The sequence below is a fragment of the Oxyura jamaicensis genome, chromosome 2 (assembly GCF_011077185.1).
Source record: "Oxyura jamaicensis isolate SHBP4307 breed ruddy duck chromosome 2, BPBGC_Ojam_1.0, whole genome shotgun sequence".
In the NCBI taxonomy this organism is placed as follows: domain Eukaryota; kingdom Metazoa; phylum Chordata; class Aves; order Anseriformes; family Anatidae; genus Oxyura; species Oxyura jamaicensis.
Genome location: NC_048894.1, coordinates 60154989 through 60174437, shown reverse-complemented (window position 1 = coordinate 60174437; position 19449 = coordinate 60154989). Strand labels below are relative to the sequence as shown.

Below are 19449 nucleotides of genomic sequence, written 5' to 3'. Positions count from 1 at the left end.
GCTTTTACATCCATATGTTAGATGTTCTATACACCACTGAATTATGAAAAACAATGTTGTTAAGGCTACTGGAAAAAAAAAAAAAAAAAAAAGAACCAGGCACGTACTGAACATTCTTTATCCAAGGCTGTCTTTCCAACTTGAAATGATAACCTCAGCCCACCTAGAATAAAGCCCAATTTAACTAACTGGCCAAAAAAGAACTTCTACTTTTTAAGGTCTTTTCATTTTGGGAAGTGAGAGGAGGTGGCAGGAAATACAGCAAACAGTTGAAGACACTGTCAATATTTTAAACATATTATGGTGCTGTACTGACTTATGCATAGTTTGCATATTTGTTGAGTCTTACTAACACAATAGAGTGAAAAGGAATCCAGAAAAGCAAATTTTGATGCTACATCATGGATTATATACAACATGGTATAAGTACATATATGCCTATGCATATATGCACATCTGAGAAACATGTAGCAAAACAAAGGTTTAAATTGAAAAGGCAGCTTTAAAAGTTACAGAACAAGCTGTTTGCCACTGTCTCCAATAGAAATAGCATATTCTGACCTTACAATATGAATTTTCATTTGATGAAAATGTACTAATATCCACACCAAAGAGGTTTTGTTCAGCAATACTGGTAGTATTCTGGTAAGAGAGGATTCCTGCTCCAATGCTTTTCCTGTAACACTCTTGAATCTGTCATTCTCCAAATGAAAAATGGGAGATTATATTGGTTAGACAAAAAGGAAGGGGGGAAGGCTGGGGCGAGTGACAAGGTCTAGGACACAGAACAATAACAACATTAACTTTTATTTTGTCTGCAGGAAGGCAAACCTTGCCTACAAAAAAGAAAGATCTCAAAAGCTTGTCGGAATGTAAGGGAATATGAGGACAAGGAATCTCTAATATACAGTCTGAGAAAGTGAGAAAGACCAAAAAGCCTAGTGATTTCAATATTTTCCGCATCAGTGGATCCCTTAATCTTGTTTGTCAACTACAGGGACTAAGCAAAAATACATCCAAAGAGAAAAATTAACAAGGGATCTCCCTAAACCTGGAGTAGTTGCTAGATAATCAGAATGCTCGTCTAGGAATGACCAAGCTATGATTGAAAACAAATCTATATTGAAAGCCTATACCTCCTCCTAGCCACATTGAACCGTTAGCTAATTCCTGACAGATCCAAAACAGAATCTCATTTCTCTTAAAACACTGGCACATAAAGCTGTGTCCTTCTGGGAGCTTTGTGCCACAGCAAACAAATTACTCCCTTTTTCTCCTCTCCCCAGGTCCCCTTCACCATCCACTGCATAACTGCAAGGCCTCAAAGATGAAATGTTCTAAGCCTGCCTCTACTTCACTGTTGCTATTAAAGCATCTGAGAATATTGAACAATATTCCCCAGCACGCACTTATGGGGAGGGCTGAAGTAAGGGCTGATGCTGGGGAGCCGAGTGAGGGCTGCAAGTGATAACTACATATACTGTGCCTCAGACGATCCAGCACATGGTGGGAGAAGATTATTCCATGCCACCTGGAGGCTCACCTCACTGATTTCTCTAACTGCTTTCTTTTCAGAATGGCTCCCCAAGCACTGCAAACTTGGAGAACTCATCATGGAACACCAGTTTCCACATAAGCTACCATGTTATAAATTGGACTTTGGAGAACAATACCAAAAAAGAATATAAATCTCTGAGGATGAAACTTAGTGGGGCACTTTCACGGCCCGTTTTTAATAGAAAAACACCAGTACTGTCATTAACACACTTAACAGGATTTTGTAGAATTTTAGAAGTGGGAAGTTTGAGATGTTTCTCCATTTCTTGATAAACCATAGTTGAAAAAAGTGACTGATGAGAGAGGTCAGGACAACCAGGTCATACAGCGCATGTTCTTGTCAGGACAGGTTTGCTTTAGAGATTATTTTATTGGTGCTTTGACCAAACAACTTCTAAAGAAGCAATGAGGCTTTTGATTGTCCTTTTCAGGGGTCATTCATTGTTTTGCCAGCATCACTTCCTGGAAGGTTTTCACCACAGCTATGACAATCCCCCTCCCTGACATAACACAGAACAGAGGACATGACCACAGGGCACCCAGCATCCCTGTTTTTCCTTACACCCATTACAAAGCTATTATCCTCGCCACAACTACATAGTTTTCACCTTCTATCAGCTCCTGCAATGAAAAACTGCACTATTTTTTTTCCAGTTATTTTAGCCTGCCAACCATTCTAATAAAGATGATGATCCCAGTCCAGTATCTACTGAAACTAGTGAAAAGATCTCCCACTGTCTCAGTCACAGAACAAATATTATGAAGGAAGAACTCCCCTTCCTGTCTGAAAAAAGACATAACTAGTCACATCCTTGGCATTGTTGAATATTACACTGGGTGATCAATGCTGAAGTTCAGCCAATAGCTAAAACTGAAGTGACATTTTTCCATGTTGATAACATCCAGTTATCAACACTTGTACAGAGCTGTCTGCAAGAATAAATACATTTCTCGATTACTGAAAGCATTCTATCCTCTTCGGACAACAAATCGGAAACTTCCTTTATTTGCAATTGTGTCATCTGAACAAGTCTCACAAACCTGGCAGAGAGATCCTCAACAATGATCAATTTTGGGTTTTGGATTCTTGACAGGATCCTAAAAAAATCTGCAAATCAAAAAAATGGTGGGAGAGGGAGGAGAGTACTCACAAGTAGAAACTATTAATCTTGAAGTGCACTGTAACTTACTTTAAGTGGCAAATCATATGCAGTATTCTCACTGTGGCAGTAAGATAGGGAAAGCTAAATGTGAAGATGAATTGATCCTGTGCAACTTCCACGAGGCATTTGCATATAAAGAGGCTCTATTTCAATACCAGCAAGTGTAGACATCCTTGCTTATAATAAACTTTATTTAATGTCGATCCAAAAATGCAAGCAGATTCATTCATTCTTCCATCTTTATACTGCTCACATTTCAAAGCTCCTATCTTCAAGAACTGCCAAGGCCTGTAGCAATTACAGATTTCTGTTCCGAGTCAGAGTTGCAATGCTAAACTCAAAACCAGCAGATTTCTAAAATTTCTTAATCTTTTACTTATTTCTCTGGGCCACAGGTCTGTGAGTGGAACTAGCTTCCTCAGCAGCGTCACACAATAGAGATGATCAGCTTTTAAGTCACAACTTTTGTCAACAAGCAATATGAGGGTATTAACACTCAAGACCAGTGAAATCTGGACTGTCCATATTTAGCATTCCATCAGGAGGGCAATAAAAGCTACTATACACTGTCATGTCTTTTAAAGCAAGTTGGTCTCATCCTTTAGATGTGAGTCTTCATTAGATTTACAAAGTTCATTATCAATATCTTACCCCCTATGGGAAAACAAGGCTTAGTTTTGCCTTCATCTGTTGTTCAAAATATTATGCCCCTGTTATGTCATTCTATGTTTTAAGTAGTGTTGCATTTTCATTGTTAACAGAAACAAAGGGCTGCAGCTCTATCATTAATGTCAACTTATATAAAAAACATCATCCTCCAGAGCTCAGTTGCTTTGGACTTTCTAACTATGAAAACATTTTCTAATGCAAATAATATTTTATCAATGCCAGAACTCTGAATAATTCTGACAAGCAAACTGCTATCATTTTTTATATGTGCATGCAAGTGCCTGCCTTCGGTGTACACAAAAATGTCATTCAGGTATAATATGCCATTTAACAAAAGGAAAACAGCTCTAGGAATCAGCAGTATACCAAATTCTTCGAAGGCAAACCTTTCCATATCGTTCCTATGCTTTTACAGGTTGTAAGGATTTAGAAGACACATCTGTGTTACCTGAAACTAGCTGTTTCATTGCTGATAATAAAAACTCTAGAGCAATTTGGCGCAGTAGTCCAGCAGCATATCAACAAAGAGGACTTGGGGAGGGTATGAGACAGATGTGGCACAATATGCTTTTGAGATGATTGGAAAAAGGAATAGGCAAACACTGAACATATGCCTTTGGCCAGTAAAAATCACCTGGTCAAACTTGGTCAAGTTCCTAGCAGGGCACAGACATCCTCAATGGCTGAGAACCTGAGGTTTCTTCCAAGAGAGAGAACAACCTAGTCTTGCCAGGGACAATGCCACTGGAAGGCATGGAAAAGTATAAACACCCTGTATTAACACTTGTTTGAAATATACTGGCACTCTTCTGAGGGTTTCTTTTAGGTGCCAATTACGCTCTAGTAAAATAATACTCTATTTGAATATGATATTAAAAAAATAATACTGTGTATGGCTGTTTCTTTAACAGTTATGTCCTTCAAATTAGAAGCTATGCTTCTGTGTTATTCTTAAAAGCAAATAAACTTTGTTGCTTAATTGTCAAATTATGGTGTGTAGGGAAATTTAAAACAAAAAAGCCAGTAATTGTTGCAAAGAAAATGCATTTTCTAAATAATCACAAGATACAAGATGCAGTATACATTCAAGCAGCAAATGTTACCAAACCAAGATGGTGAAAGTGTTCTGGGAAAAAAAAAAAAAATAACAAAAATAACTTTTTTTTTGATGTTTCTGCATAATGTCACAATGTCTGAAAATGCCACATGTAAGTACACTTAGCAGAATTACAGTAGGTCTTCTACTTGATCTTTCACAAAAATAGATTCAGAGTTCCTGCAAGGTCTGACGAAAAAAATCAAAAATACATTGAAAACTTTGCCCTTTGGTTGACCAACAGACTACATTAACAGCTATAGAATTAATGTTCTAGATGCCTAGCATTCTCCCATAATGAGATATTTTCCCCTACAATTTTCTAGATATTAAAGATTTATTTGAGAAAGCCCACAGAGCAGGATAGAATCCTACTAAATCAACAGAAACTGACTTGTTTCCTATCTCTAGATAACTGTGACAAAACAGTATTCACTAACAGCCCTTTGCCTCATTAAAGAGCGACATTAACAAACTCGTTCTGAAATCAGTGACATTGAGGGGGGCTTCCAAGGTACCTGAACGTAGTACCTTACGTCATGACATATGACTGACAGACAATAAGATATCCACTCTGAAGAAAAGTGATGGATATTAAAGAACAAAAAGGGAACTTCTTCCTGTACATGTCAAGGATAAAAACAAACAAACAGACATAAAATCATCATGCATTTTAAGAGTAATGAAGTTATAGAAAGACATTCAGCCTAAGGATGGGGTTGACATCCTTCTCAAAAGAAGGTATAATTGACAACACAACAATACAGCTGCTAGTGAAAAGTCAAAGAAGGAAGAAATGACTGCAGTCCCAGAAACAGCTGATAAGGTACACAAGCTTTATAATTTTAATAGAAACTAAACATACAGCATATAGATTACTATTTGTGGTGACACAAGCCTACAGTTGACTTGTATACAAGCTAACCTCATTTAAAAAACAAGTGCCTGGACCACGCAAGATCTTATGTAGCTGAACTATACTCCCAATTAAACTAAAAAAAATAAAAGAATAATAAGAATAAAACTTAAAGAATTAAAAGAATAATTGAAGGCAACAGCCATCTTTCCTTCAGTTTTGAGCTTATAAAAATTCACTGTACATTACACGACTATTTCACCCAGACACCAAGCAATATATCTAGTAATAATAAATACTTTCCACATCAATCTGATCTATTTATTCAAGTAAAAATTCAACCAACGCTCCACTCAAGGTAAGAGGGATACAGTGGATAAAAAGTGATGTGCAAAACTTCTACAAGAGGTTTTTTGTTTCAACCTTGTTGAGGGAAGTGAACGTCCCACTCAGAGCTGGTGCAACCTCACCTTGAGCGCTGCATGAGGTTTTTGGTGCCACAATATAAGAAGAGCATAAAACTATTAGAGAGTGTCTGAAGGAGGGCAACGATAATGGTGAAGGGACTAGAGGGCAAGATGTATGAGGAGCAGCTGAGCTCCCTTGGTTTGTTCAGCCCAGAGCAGAGCAGGCTGAGGGGAGGCCTCATGGCGGCCTGCAGCTCCCTCACGAGGGGAGCGGAGGGGCAGGCGCTGAGCTCTGCTCTCTGGGGACAGCGACAGGACCCGAGGGAACGGCATGGAGCTGGGACAGGGGAGGGTCAGGCTGGGGGTTAGGGAAAGGTTCTGCACCCCGAGGGTGGTCGGGCACTGGGACAGGCTCCCCAGGGCAGTGGTCACGGCGCCAAGCCTGCTGGAGTTCAAAAAGCGTTTGGACAATGCTCTGAGGCATATGTTTTGATTTTAGGTAGTCCTGTGGGGAACCAGGATTTGGAGTCAATGATCCTTGTGGGCCCCTTCCAACTCCAGATATTCTGTGATTTGTCATACAAGAAACTTTTATAGACCTACAAAATAATGGCTCTGACACCACAACTTTACCCAGTCAAGATAACTCACTACTCATCAAAAAACAGACATGCGCAGGTACACTATGACTCCTGCTAAGGAAGGGTCCTAATATTCAGAAGCATCATAGTTCCCATTGAAAACACTCCAGATTACAAACAACCTGGAGTGGTTTGTAGGCACAATAAAAGGAAAGCATCATAATTCACACTTTCCAACCCTTTATAAGATCCAAAATTACAGACCCAAAGGTCATGCGAGTTACTCCCACAACTACTATAAAGAAAACCTCTGGACTCCCACAACTACTGTAGAAAGCTCTGAACTTCCAAAAAATCTACAGCTAAAATGAAAATACAGGTAGACAGAATCTGAAGGAAGGCTATTAAATCGGCTGTAGACATCCAAGTCTTAAGAGCAAAACTCTGAAGAATGTCACTTTTCTCCAGTTTTCCCACTGAGCTAAGCTAGGGGTTAAACTTAGAGCACTTGAAGCCATAGGACCACACCACCAACTTGGCTGGTAGGTCCCACAGAGGGGAAGGACACTTCCCTGCATAGACACACTTTTGTATCTGAACACAAATTTTTTACTTCATTTTATTGGAGCCCACATTTATAGCAGCATGCCTTTTTTTTTTTTTTTTTTTTTTTTCAAATAGCAGTATTTCCGCTTCAAATTTAACAGGCACACTGACACACTGCAAATACTAACACAGAGCTACCCAGATCTTTACTCTAAATTCCATTGCTTCGTTTCATTTCCCGACTAAGTCTTTTTTCATAGTCTGATAGTGACAACTAAAATGATGTAGTTAAAGTAATAAACAGGGAATTTTAAGTAGCCTGTCAAAATAAGTGACATTTATATCATCTTAGTCTTAAACTCTCATGTAAAGTTCCATTCAAAACAACTTCTTCATTATACAATCAAATGCTAAAAGTTACCTCCCCCATTGAAAGATGCTGCATTATCTCTCTCAACAGTTAGTAGATTTTGCATCAATTCCAACAACAGCATTCAGTGCTCGGCAACTGCTGCTACTTCATTAGGAAATACGGTTTTCTTGTTAGCAATTAAACTCTTTCAAAAGCCTGTCAAGTTAACAGAAATCTCTGACATTTGTTGGCAACTTTCTGAGGTATTGGCAACACCAACAGGCCATTGATTCATCTTTAAGCAAGCAACGCTGTTGCTCCAGAGGCTGCAAGTGCTGTAACTTTCTTAAGTCCAAGGACAATAATATTACAACTGAAGGAACTCCCCTTTGAATTTTCAAGGTCGCAGAGAGGACCAGGTGACTTTGGATTTCTGGCACTGATTAAAACAAAAGAAATGATTAGTACTACACAATGAGAAACAATTAGAAAAAAAAATGAGTTCAGGAAAAAAAAATCTGCAAAAAATGGGCCTCTACTTAATTGTTCCATTCTCTCTTTCTGAAATACCAGCACTCTTGAATAGCTCACAAATGTTGCATGCAAAGACTACTTCAACTTCTTTGCACTCATAGAAGCTTTAAAATGCTATTTACATTTGTTTTCTAGGCTCATGCATCATCCTTGAAGCACCTCTGACACATTAAACATTTAAATCCTCCCCTACTTGTAAAATAGGCTGCATTTCCACTTCTTACAGAGTATCACTGGCACCAGCCAAGACTTCTTACTGTTTTTGCTTTAAGTTTGATGTTTATTAGAAGACCAGAACGGGGACAGGTTTTCTTGCCCTTTAGAAGGTTTTTGATTTGTTACTTAACAAAACATGTTTGTACAGCTTTCTTCATACCTACAAGTCCTTAATCCACAACATGTCAGTTGAAGCAATAATTATATTAATAAATTGTAGACAGTCTAAGAGGAAAAGAAAGATGGAGAGGCATTTGGAATTAACATGCTGTGAATCAGTCCTGCATCATCCTTTGTCAGTGGCATTAGCAGGCTTTCCCCCCCCCTTTCTTGTTGCCTTTTAGTAATAATTTTCAGTGCGTTTGACACATTTCATCTCACTCAATGCACTGAACCCTAATACAACAGAACACCAGTTTGACAAACATACATTATTTGAGGATGCATATCAGTTAATCTTAGGCGGCTGACATTGTCAAAGACAGCTACAATGGTGAGAGCTAAAAACACACTAAGCAAGGAGGAAAGGAGATCAGGCAAGGATCACAAGTGTGGCCACTGAGATACCAGCACCAACCAAGGCAACCCCCACAAATTCCTGTTTCATAATTCTCCCCAAACCAAAAATCTCCTACACGGCTTCAAAACAAACATTTTCACTTTTTGGTAAGAGGAGTTGCAAACCTGAAAAGACTAGTAGTCCACCTCGTACAGATCCTGCATCAGGTATTTTAAGAGCAGGATGAAAGGAAGACTGTTCTGAAGACTTCTTAGCCATTGAGGTTAGTTTCGCAGAAGCCTCAGTGAATTTTATGGGTCAAAATAAATCTTTGCAACACTAGAAACAGTATTTGTAATTCAGCATCAAAACAATGTGGGTATTCTAAGGACATTACAGGATGAAGTTCTAAAAGATTTCTTCAAAAAATAACTAGAGTATTAAGGTAGCAGAAGTTACATGGCTGCCAGGCTTTACATTTTAGTGTTTCTTGCAGGATGTTTTTTTTTATTTTTTTTTTTTATTATTTTTAAAAAATTAATTCAGACTTCAACAGGACGGTCATCATCCAGAAATCAACCATCTTAGAGATTCTGCAACATACCTGACAGTTTTCTCTCTCAAAGTTCACAGGAACTGAAGACATGATAAAGTAATTATGCTGTAAATTCTCTGAGATCAGTCTCTATTTCTGTGCCACAATTTGGACCAAATGCAAATGTGAGCCAATATAAAACACAACTGACTTCTCATAAAAACAAAATTCATATTTGTTCAACTTCCAAGCCCACTTCAATTATTGAACATGGTTATTTGAGATTAACAGAGAGAAATGGAAAATCGAGAAGACTAAAACAGAAGTAATATTTTATACATGTATATATATAACTTTTTGAGGTGATGGAAGGGGAACATCCTTATGTCTTCTTCTCTATGGTACAGTTTTACTTAACTATAGCCAAAGCAAAATGACCAAGACTCAAACATGAAACATATCTACACCACTATTAGAAGGAACACTAAAGATCACCCATATAAAAAAAAAACAACAACAAACTCTCTTAATTCAGGTTTATTTCACATACTGACAGTATTTGTGATCTAGTGGTTTAAAGTTTCACCTGTAAGTTTTGTTTTTCCTATTTACACATTTAACAGACTGAGATGTATAGAAAAGTAATTTTTGGTTTTACCTTAGCTTAAAAAAAAAAAAAATACTGAGCAAGGCAGAGCAATTCCTTGAATTACATAACTGATTTCTTCAAGATGGAAGGCTTCACATTACTACCTTACTATTTCTGCCATCCCATAAGACAGAAAACATCTGCTGCATGTAATCTTTCAAAATGCAAAACTGTAAAATTCACTTCCAAGGACTACTGTTCAGTGCAAATAATTCAAGATTTTGATGTCTGACGTAATGTTGCCTACTCTCTAAGAAGAGACTATTTTATTTACTTGGAACAATTTTTAAATGCTACTGATTTCCAGAAATTCTCTGGAAATTTTTCTCCTATTTAGAACTTCAAATCTTTCTCCTGTTTGCTACTTCAAGGTAGAATCACACCAGCTATTCATCAGTAGAAGCACTTCTCAGAGAGAACTTGCTCATTCCATACTCAATGAAGAAACAGAGAATATGTAACCAGAGAAAACACTCTTTGTCACAGAGAATTTACAAGAGAATGTTTTGCATCTATAGGAGTTCAAGAAGTAGCTTGCTTTCTTTTCAGGAAAAATGTAGGTTTTCTTTGCAATACAACACACAGCAATGCTCTAATGCATAGACAGACTGTTCTGTTCAGCAACATCCAGTAGATCAAAATAAAAGATTTTCTTTAAAAGGCAAGTGCTTCTTGATCAAAATAAATTTTCTTCAAATTGTAAAAAAATAAAATAAAATAAAAAATAAAAAAATGTACCCTTTCCATCTTTGTTATCCATGTTATATCCATGTTATAATTTATCTCTTGCACAAGCTATTGAGTAGAAAGTGGTTTATATGGCCTAACCTTAACTTCACCATAAGAAACCACTCTCCCAGCAGCCACTGGTAGGACTTTAATTATAAAGAAAAGTAAAGCAAAGAATCGCAGATTGGAGTGAATGGTGTAAAGAGGATGCAGGGGTTTTGCTTTACAATTTTTAGTAGACATTAAGACCCCTTATGACTTGCTGTATACCTAGGCAATGCCCTACATCTTTACACAGAAAGATGAGGATTTCATCTTTAGGAACCAGTGTGGGAGAAGAGGGCCTTGGTCATGCACCTAAAAGAAAGATGACAGTACTACAAATGAACTCTTCCAAGTACCTGACCTAGAGAGGAATGAATACACATCTAAGACATTTAATGCCTGTCTCCAGAGAAAATCTCCACTTCATTTGAGCAAGTCTTTGAGTCAAGTCATTTACTTCAGCAACAGAAGAAAACAATTTGTGTATGCTTTACTCTGGTCTTTCCCAAACAGATTACTCTAAAGAGAAAGAAACTGCATCTTTAGCAAGTAGCATACATGTAATCTAATTGGTACTATAAGGCACACACCAAAAGCCTTTCCTCTTTTGAAATGCAGTCAGCATCTCCTCTGTAGGGCCAAGGAACATAAAAAGCTAAAAGAAACAGGAGAACATCATTAGCTTGTTTTTATTAATACCCAGGAAGGTCACTGTTAATCTGACTGTTGCTATCTATAAAATTTTCTCCAAAGGTTGTGCCTAGGAGACTGGGTTTTGGCTGAGACTTTTTTCCCCTTGCACAACAATTGTGTAATTAGATTTTTCAAAAATATAAACAAAACCTTTCACCCCTCCCATGCAGCTAGCTGTGTCAGCTTTAGAACATACGTTCTCTCTGCACATGCCAACATCTTGCGATGGATGCTCTGACAAGGGCTGACATTGCTATGAAAAACCGATGCTTGGTTACCAGATTTTGTGACAACACCAGAAGGGGAAAAAAAATAAAAATTTAAAATTGCTAATCCCCTTCCTCCCACCCCCACGGAAAATGGGGAGATTGAAAAAGTAGTATTACATATATTACATACATAAAATTAAAAATAATATAATAATAATAAAAGAACAGAAAAAAATCAACAAATATGCACAATTAAAAGAAACGTTTAACATTCTGAAATAGAATTTTAAATTGAGCATTTCATTCATCCTCTAATATCAGGAACCAAAATAAAAAAAAAAAGTTTGCCTCTTATCCTTCAATCAATACACTCCCTTAAGAGTCCACGCTTCAAAACATTCACATAAAATATTAGCGTTATATATTTGCAGTAGATAAACTGAACTAGCAAGGCAATCAATCAATTTTCAATTACTTTTGGCAAGTAGAGAAGATGATAGTGTACACACTAACAACTGACAATAGTCACTTAATGAGCAGGCTCAAACCTTATGGAAGTCACAAGCCTCCAGGGGGCCATAATTAATAATAGCCATTAACAATCATAAATATGTATTTCCTCTTCTGTCTTCACAAAGAAAGTTTATTACATGTAAACATGAGATGCCCTCATCACAAAACCATCCAGTGCAACTTCTTTCAAGGACCACAAAATGTCTCTTGTTTTAGGGGGGAGAGTAATTCGTGAAATACATTAGCAAAATTCCAGATGTAGCAAAAGCATTAATTTATTACTTAGTACATCACATCATTTTACATCCCAGTAGATGTGTTCTAAATAATGCCATACTTACAACATCAAACTTCTGTGTGATGTTCCCCTGGACATCAAGTAAATAAACTTTGCCATAATGTGTTCCCAGTGCCAAAAACTGTAAAAGAAAGATTGATTATACAAAGAGAAGACACCACAACCAGAACTACAGCAATGCTAAATGAACTCCAGGATGTTTAGCAGATTAATGATTAGCAGCACTCAAAAGAAAAAAAATAATAATAACTTCTATAGACAAAGCTTATTTTAACTGCACCTAAAGAATAAAACAGGGCTTCAAGCCCATATTACTGTGATAGTGCAAGTTAGCTGTCAGAATGAGTCATGAGGACCCTCATCTACTGACAACTAATGGTGTGTCTGCAGTCCGTACACACTGCCTGATGGACTGTGGCAGCAAATTAAAAATGCAGTGTGAAAGCAAGGACTAACACACCGACCTGAAACAGTTCTGGGCTCCCTTCCACAGCTTTCTTTCAATTGCAGTGGTTTCCTTTGGGCTTTATTTTAAATTTTCCTTCATCATTAACACAAAACAAACCATTGAAACACAGGAAAAGGCCACTGGTAAAATACTGCTGGATTATAGAAGGTCTCTGGCTGCATTTAAGCACTGAGATAACCACTGGCTTTGCTTTCTTTCATGTAGTAACGCTTCTATGTCAATCACTCTCAAGATAAATAATACCTCTCCCTTAGCAATCTCAGGGGTTTCATTCTAAAAATAGGTAACAAAATAAAGAAATCTCCACACAAATACGTACAATCACAAAGTTATTTTGATACAAATAAGACTGCAATTGATTCTGAGAGATCTGCTGTTAGTTGAACCATGTGAACTACTCCTAAGTAGTACCGAAGTTCTTCCTTTTCTGTCTGATTTATGACAGAGGTTTCTTTTATTCCCCCCCCCCCCCTCCTTTTCAGCATTACTTAAATAGTCTAGGCTCCTCAATTCTCTGTATTTCACTGCATGTGAGCATGCTTCATTGCAACCTATAATGAAATGCTCAAATTTACAGGCACTGCTAAGCGTGTCAGTCAGGCAGCACAATCTTTAAAAAATAACCTTACAGAAAGTCAAGGTTTAAAAGGATTTATCAAAATGGAATTGCTTAAAATGAAATTTCAGTTCAGGCACTTAAAATATGAAGCTACATTAAAAGGAGTCAAAAAAGGGAAAGAAGGGGTTCATTAGAAATTCATCCCCTGCAATGCCTTTCACTCCTGCAAGGTTGCCTTTTTTCAGGAAGAAAAAAGTCCCCCGGGTAAAAAAATCAATACTGGTTAATAAAACATCAGGTGTGCAGACATAACTAGGTATGACTATTCCACTGCACAGGCCTGCTTGAATGCACCAGGTGCCATGACGATTAGTCATCCAGTGCAGACAGCAAGCCTGGTGAAAATATGATGCTTTAGCAGTGAAAATAAAAGAAAATAATAATAATTCTGGGGGGAAATTAGTCGGAATAAGGATTCCTAGCAAAGTTAAAGTGCTTTAATCAGAGACATATTTTACGTAGCACTATGTCATTTTGTTAATAATTAGTCTTCAGCAGGGCTTTTCCCATTTTAGCAGGAAAACAAACAAAAAATCTAACCAAAGAACACCCTCACAAAACCTATGACCCACCTTCATTCTTCAGCTCCCTGCTGTAAGAGACATATTCCTAAAAGACTCTGGCACCTAGCTTCTAACCATATTGATCCTTCTTATAAATAGTGTATCTAGTTTGCTGGAAAACTAAAAGTATTGGGATACTTAAACAGCTTTCCTCTATGTCACTATTTGTGACACTACAGTTAAAGCTGTATCTATGCACTTCCTTACAGAAAAATCCTGTTTATTTCTTGGCTTTCAAAATTTACCTGAAGCTCAGAAAGGTAATGCAAACAGGTCACAGCCCAGGTCAAAATTTTCAAAATACCTGCTTAATTCTAAGTTGCCAAAAACATTTTAAAAAGACTTATTGTTTTCATTCCCACTGTTAAAATACATGCTTCATCTTAAGAGCCTCTTGAGCCATGGCAACAGTCCTTTGAGTAAAAGAAACACAGCACAAGTCAATCTAAAAATATAGCCAAATAATAGAGATAGATGCCTCAACAATAACCGTTAAGGAGCTATTACTGGCTGTGAAAGATTATACATTCAGAAAATAGCAATTATGTTTTACATACTAATAGTTACTTGACAAATCATTAACTCTCATACTTTCAGATGTTCTTTAGCATTCTTCAATATTTTAAAACTGCTCTCCAATATTTATAAAAGACAAGAAAACAAAGCAATTGTTTCAATCAAAGAAACAGATGAAGTTTCTTCACTGCAAAAACAAAGGACCAATTCTTAGTAAAATTTATTTACTTTCCATTGTCGATCCCATTCTCCCATTCATTCTTGTACATCTGAAACTTTAATAGTATTAAAGCATTAAAAAAAAGATTTAAAAAGCACTGTAATTACTTTCCTTTACACTGTATTAACAGACACTCAGCCATCTACCACAGCTGGATAAATACTAAGCTGGCCCTTGGCATGATCAAGTCTGTTTTCAGGGATTCAGGCTGTATAAATAAGCATAATATATGACATATTATATGACAATTTCTTTTTTGAGATAAGGGGATTTGGGACTTTATCTCAACTGTAGCTCATTGTACTGTCCATAATTAAAATCTAGTGAGCATTTCCCAGTAGCTTATGTAAACATTGCATCTAACAAATTACTGCACCTTGAATTCTCACCTCATTTTCCTACTGACAAAGGAGGGGCTGTTCAACACAGGTTTACCATGAATTTTGGTTATATTATTGTTGGCTTGCACTGCACCTCTAGATTTGGCAGTACTTATACAGAGAAATATACCGGTGCATTATAAGCACAGATAAAATACATAAAACCCAAGCAGAAGTACTGTCTTTGCCACAAAATAGCGCGATACCTTTTCATGCACTGTCATGCAGCTGGCTGCATCCTTCTGTAGAATTTCAGTCACTCCATTAGAAAGCCGTTCATACTTCAGCTTAGGCTCTTCTTCACTCTCATCTTCCTACGTTTTTAAAAGCATAAGGAAAGAACAAAACCAACAAAAATTAGAAGTTCATATTAAATAGAAAGAAATTTACAGATACCCCACAATTGTCACACAGCAATAGGCGAAGATGGATCACCATCATATCTTAACAACAGGCATTACAACCAAAAGCCAAACTTTCACATTTTTGTCATTCCAGAAGGTTTGGGTTGTGCTTTTTTTTTGTTGTTGATTACTCTTTTCACTCCAAAGATCTGGGTGCAAACAAAGACTGATTAACAGCATATCAATTCAGCTGCATTGTAAGAGGCACTTAGTTAATATCTAAAAAGCAGGAAAAAATGTATATGGGTACTTTGTTACATAAAGTTAGTCATTCCCAATTCAGAAGAAAAATATAAATGGCAGGGGGGTTGGAACTGGATGATCTTTAAGGTCCTATCCAACCCAAGCCATTCTATGATTCTGTGATGATTCTGTGATATGGAAAAATGGATGACAAAATAAAGTGTGCCGCTATAGCCACATTTAACTCTAAGCTGAAGCATGCAGGTTACAAAAAACTTCAGGACCTTTACAAGATGCTGCACCTCTGTAGGAAGGGTAGGGGCAAAACACTGTGAACAAAAATAAACAGAATCCACTAGGAATAAGTTAACTGTACAAAACATACCAGTGGGTTTATGTTCAAATCAAGAAATATAAATATGTTGTTGCAAAACTGTCTGGGAAAAGGATCTAGACACAGTATGTTGTTATGGATCACCTATATCATCTGCAGTAAATCCCAAAGCTTTCTTCCCCTGCCCCCCCCCCCCCCCCCCCAACATGCTAAGTATTATCACCAATCACTACCTAGATGCAAAGACAATGGCATACTGTGAACAAAGAAGAGACAGCTAAAACCACATGGAACAAACTCACTGCTCACACAACACCCAACATGTTTATCTCCTAAGAAAAGGAAATCCAAGGTGCAAAATAGGACTCTGGTCATTGGCATCTATCTGTAACAGATGGTCTACAGCAGTACAATGCCAGAGAGAGAGTTCATAACCTTCAATAAGCCTCAGTTAATACTACACATGCCTAGACATACAAAATCCGTATATATCCCTTGGTTCTCACTGGGGAACAGTATATACCTGTCCTAATAATCTCCTACACACACTGCCAGTTCTAATGAATGCATCAACGTTGAGTGTATTTCCCACACAAAACATTTCTTTCATTCCTAAGCCACCAAAATACACCAATGAGTGCTTTAGGAAAGCAGATCCCTTACTTCCCACCAACCACTGGTTTCCAGTTCCTAGAACAGGAAATAAAAATGCACTGTGATGGCCTATGGCAGAAGAAGTCTATTTGTGCAATGTTTTATTGTAGCTAATAATCTGAAATGTAAAGGTGGAAAAAGAGACACATTAATAAAAATATTTTAAGTTGTCTTTGGAGTAGCAAAGCCAGTCTTTCCTGTTTACCCTGTGTGCTACCACCACGCACGCTAATAAACACATATCCTTGTATAAACCATATAAAAGCCATACGGACTAATGGAAACATTCAGTATTTGGCACCCTGCTTATAGAAATACACTGCAAAGAGAAGATCTTTTAATATGTTATTCCAGAGTTGGTGACAGAATACAAATGAGATTAATATAGGGATGTCAGCAGTCCATGACGTAGCAGTCTGAAGTGAGGTGTCAAGATGTCCACCAAGAAACAATTTTATTCACTAAAGCCCAACACTGAACAAAGTTGTTACTAGACAGAATGACAATGTCAAATTACAGGGCTGTATATAAATCAGCCAAATTACTTGTGCCCACAGATCCTTAAATGACTGCAGTGGAGCAGGAGGAGGTAATGTCAAAAGAAAAAGGAGTACAAGGAGTGGAAGGAGTATGCGTCTATTTTACAGCAATTAATGCATTACTGCATTTTATACATTGCTTACAAAGATTACCCATGCATTTCAAGTGTAATCTCTGAATAAATTCATAAAAGTCAAAATTGAACTCTACTCATCTAGTTTTTATAAGATCCCACATGTTGCCAAAGTCTGGACATCAAATGTGCAACCAACGTGAAAAGTTAATTCTAGTCTCTTCAGTAGTTTGCATAAAAGCATTCATCCATGGACCATTAGATAAAGTTACTGTAAATAAGTTTTGCCTGTCTTATTTATGAGTGAAAACTAAGTGATTTTGCCTGCACATGCATATACAAAAAATATATACTTTCAGAAGTCAGTGCACTGAAGCATTCTGCCAGGCTTCAAGAAAAAGTAAGTAAAATGAAAACTTCAAATATAAGGCACAATGATGTACCCATTTCACGCTTTCTTGACAGGTATCTTTTATGTTAAGTAAAAGTCAAGCTAAAACGTGAATTGAAATGTGTGTGCGGAAAGAGGAACTTTGCTGTAAACAAAGTGAAACAAAAAAGGTGATCTGCAAAATTGCAAGATTTCCCTATTGCTTCAGACCCTACCTTATGCACTAAATGCATTTGATGATCCCCTCTTCAGAGTATCAGAGTTTAATCATTTTCAAGGTATTTTTCTATCAGGAAAAGCTGTTATGCAGTCTGAACTTCTAAGGTAAACACAAGCCAGTGTTAATAAAAAGCAAATCAATAATTTTTGTTAAATTTTAATAATCCTGAAAACCTACAAATAAAACCATCAGCAGCCTGACTTGAGATGACAGTTAGCTGCGTTTCTATGACAACCTGGAGGAATTGTACAAGTCCTGACTCGCAGCAAAGCTGCGATATAAACAGAGTGACATTTACCCCAGACAAGAAAACTCACAGCTTCTTTTTTTTTAAAAAAAAAAAGAAAACAAAAAAAAATAAAAATCAATTTCTCAACTAACATGGATTTTTACTAAGTGTATGGCACTTTTAATTAAAGAGAAGTCCTTTAAACCATCCTAGAGGAATCTAAACATTTGAAAATAAATTTGCTAGCACTGCTTCTTGTACCACCGCTGAACACTTCCTTCCATATAGCCTGCCTAAAAAAAAACCCACAACACAAAACCACTGAATTCTGAAATTCTTGTCAAATGTATTGAGAGAAAAAGAAATATATACTCTACAAGATGTTTAAAGTACTCCACAGATGGCAGCTTTCAATTCTGAAAATGAAGAAGACCACAGAGCTGACAAGAGGAAGCTACCCTTGGGTAGGTTTAAAATAAATAATAACCACTTTTCAACCACAGGAATGCTAATTTGAAACTCATTTTCCATTTATTTTTCTCTTTGCCTGTTACAGCTGAAGCCAAGAGTAAAATTGCTCAAAACACACAACAAAGAACTTGCTCCAGGTATCCATAAATATTTCCCACTGGAAGCACACTTCCAATTGAAAGACATATTCTAACCAGCCAGGGAGACCAGTATACATCCCTTCCTATTGAGGGCTCTCATTTGTCACTGCTGAGCTTCTGAAATGAACACAAAACGAACACAAACTCCCCTTCCTGCTCCTACCACCCCATGGGGACGAAGCTCACTATACCACATCCTCCTCAGGAAGAGACCAACTCAAACGAAGGGCGCTGCAAATGTGCAATATGCTCTCCAAAGACCGGTTTCACTGCAAGGAAGCTCATCTGCCTTACTAAATTCAAGTTTGTGGCCTTCTTCAGGTATTCTGGCCCTGCCTTTCCTAGCTTGGAAGCAGGCACAACCACAATGAAATCACGAGTCGAAAACCAATCCACATAAATTGGTCCTTGCAAAGTCAATTTCCAGCAAGAACCTGTGGGCAGCTCCTGGAGTTATTCCATTAGCCCACATTTGCTCTTGCAGCAGCAGATCTGCCCACAGGACAGTCTGTCACATGAACTACATGCTCTACTGATTGTGGATACTCTAATTATGTTACGGGCATTGACAGCGAAGTGTCATCCTTCCTGCACAATTTGTCCTCTAAGTTTTTCAAAGCCTTTATGGAAATAAACGGTGCATACATTATAAGGCAAGTGCCCTTCATCTTTGCTCGTGTGTTGTTTGTCCAGTTCCAGATAGAGCCCCAATTACTAGAGGTGGTCATCCCAGCGTTGTTTATGCTTTCAAGTTTTGACCCTGCAAAGCATTTAAACTCAAATGGAAAAATACCTGAGCTAACCACTCCTGGGATTTCATGGGAGCTCCACTCGCATCCTACTGCAACAAACCCTGGTGTCACTGGTCTTAAGAGGACATATCTTGAAGAAATGAA

At 37.4% G+C, this 19449-nt stretch overlaps 1 protein-coding gene across 3 annotated transcripts in view; it reads right to left on the bottom strand.

Moving 5' to 3' along the window:
* Positions 1-19449, bottom strand: part of VPS41 (VPS41 subunit of HOPS complex) — a 106177-nt gene that overhangs the window by 72558 nt on the left and 14170 nt on the right. For 2 of the 3 annotated variants that reach the window (XM_035317592.1, XM_035317591.1), the window contains 2 exons: positions 15121-15228; positions 12191-12268 (listed from right to left, as the gene is read on the bottom strand). In XM_035317592.1, the coding sequence (XP_035173483.1) occupies positions 12191-12268; positions 15121-15228 (186 nt within the window). Of the gene's footprint in view, positions 1-12190; positions 12269-15120; positions 15229-15785; positions 15831-19449 lie in introns of all 3 variants that reach the window. The other variant, XM_035317590.1, reaches the window with a different exon arrangement.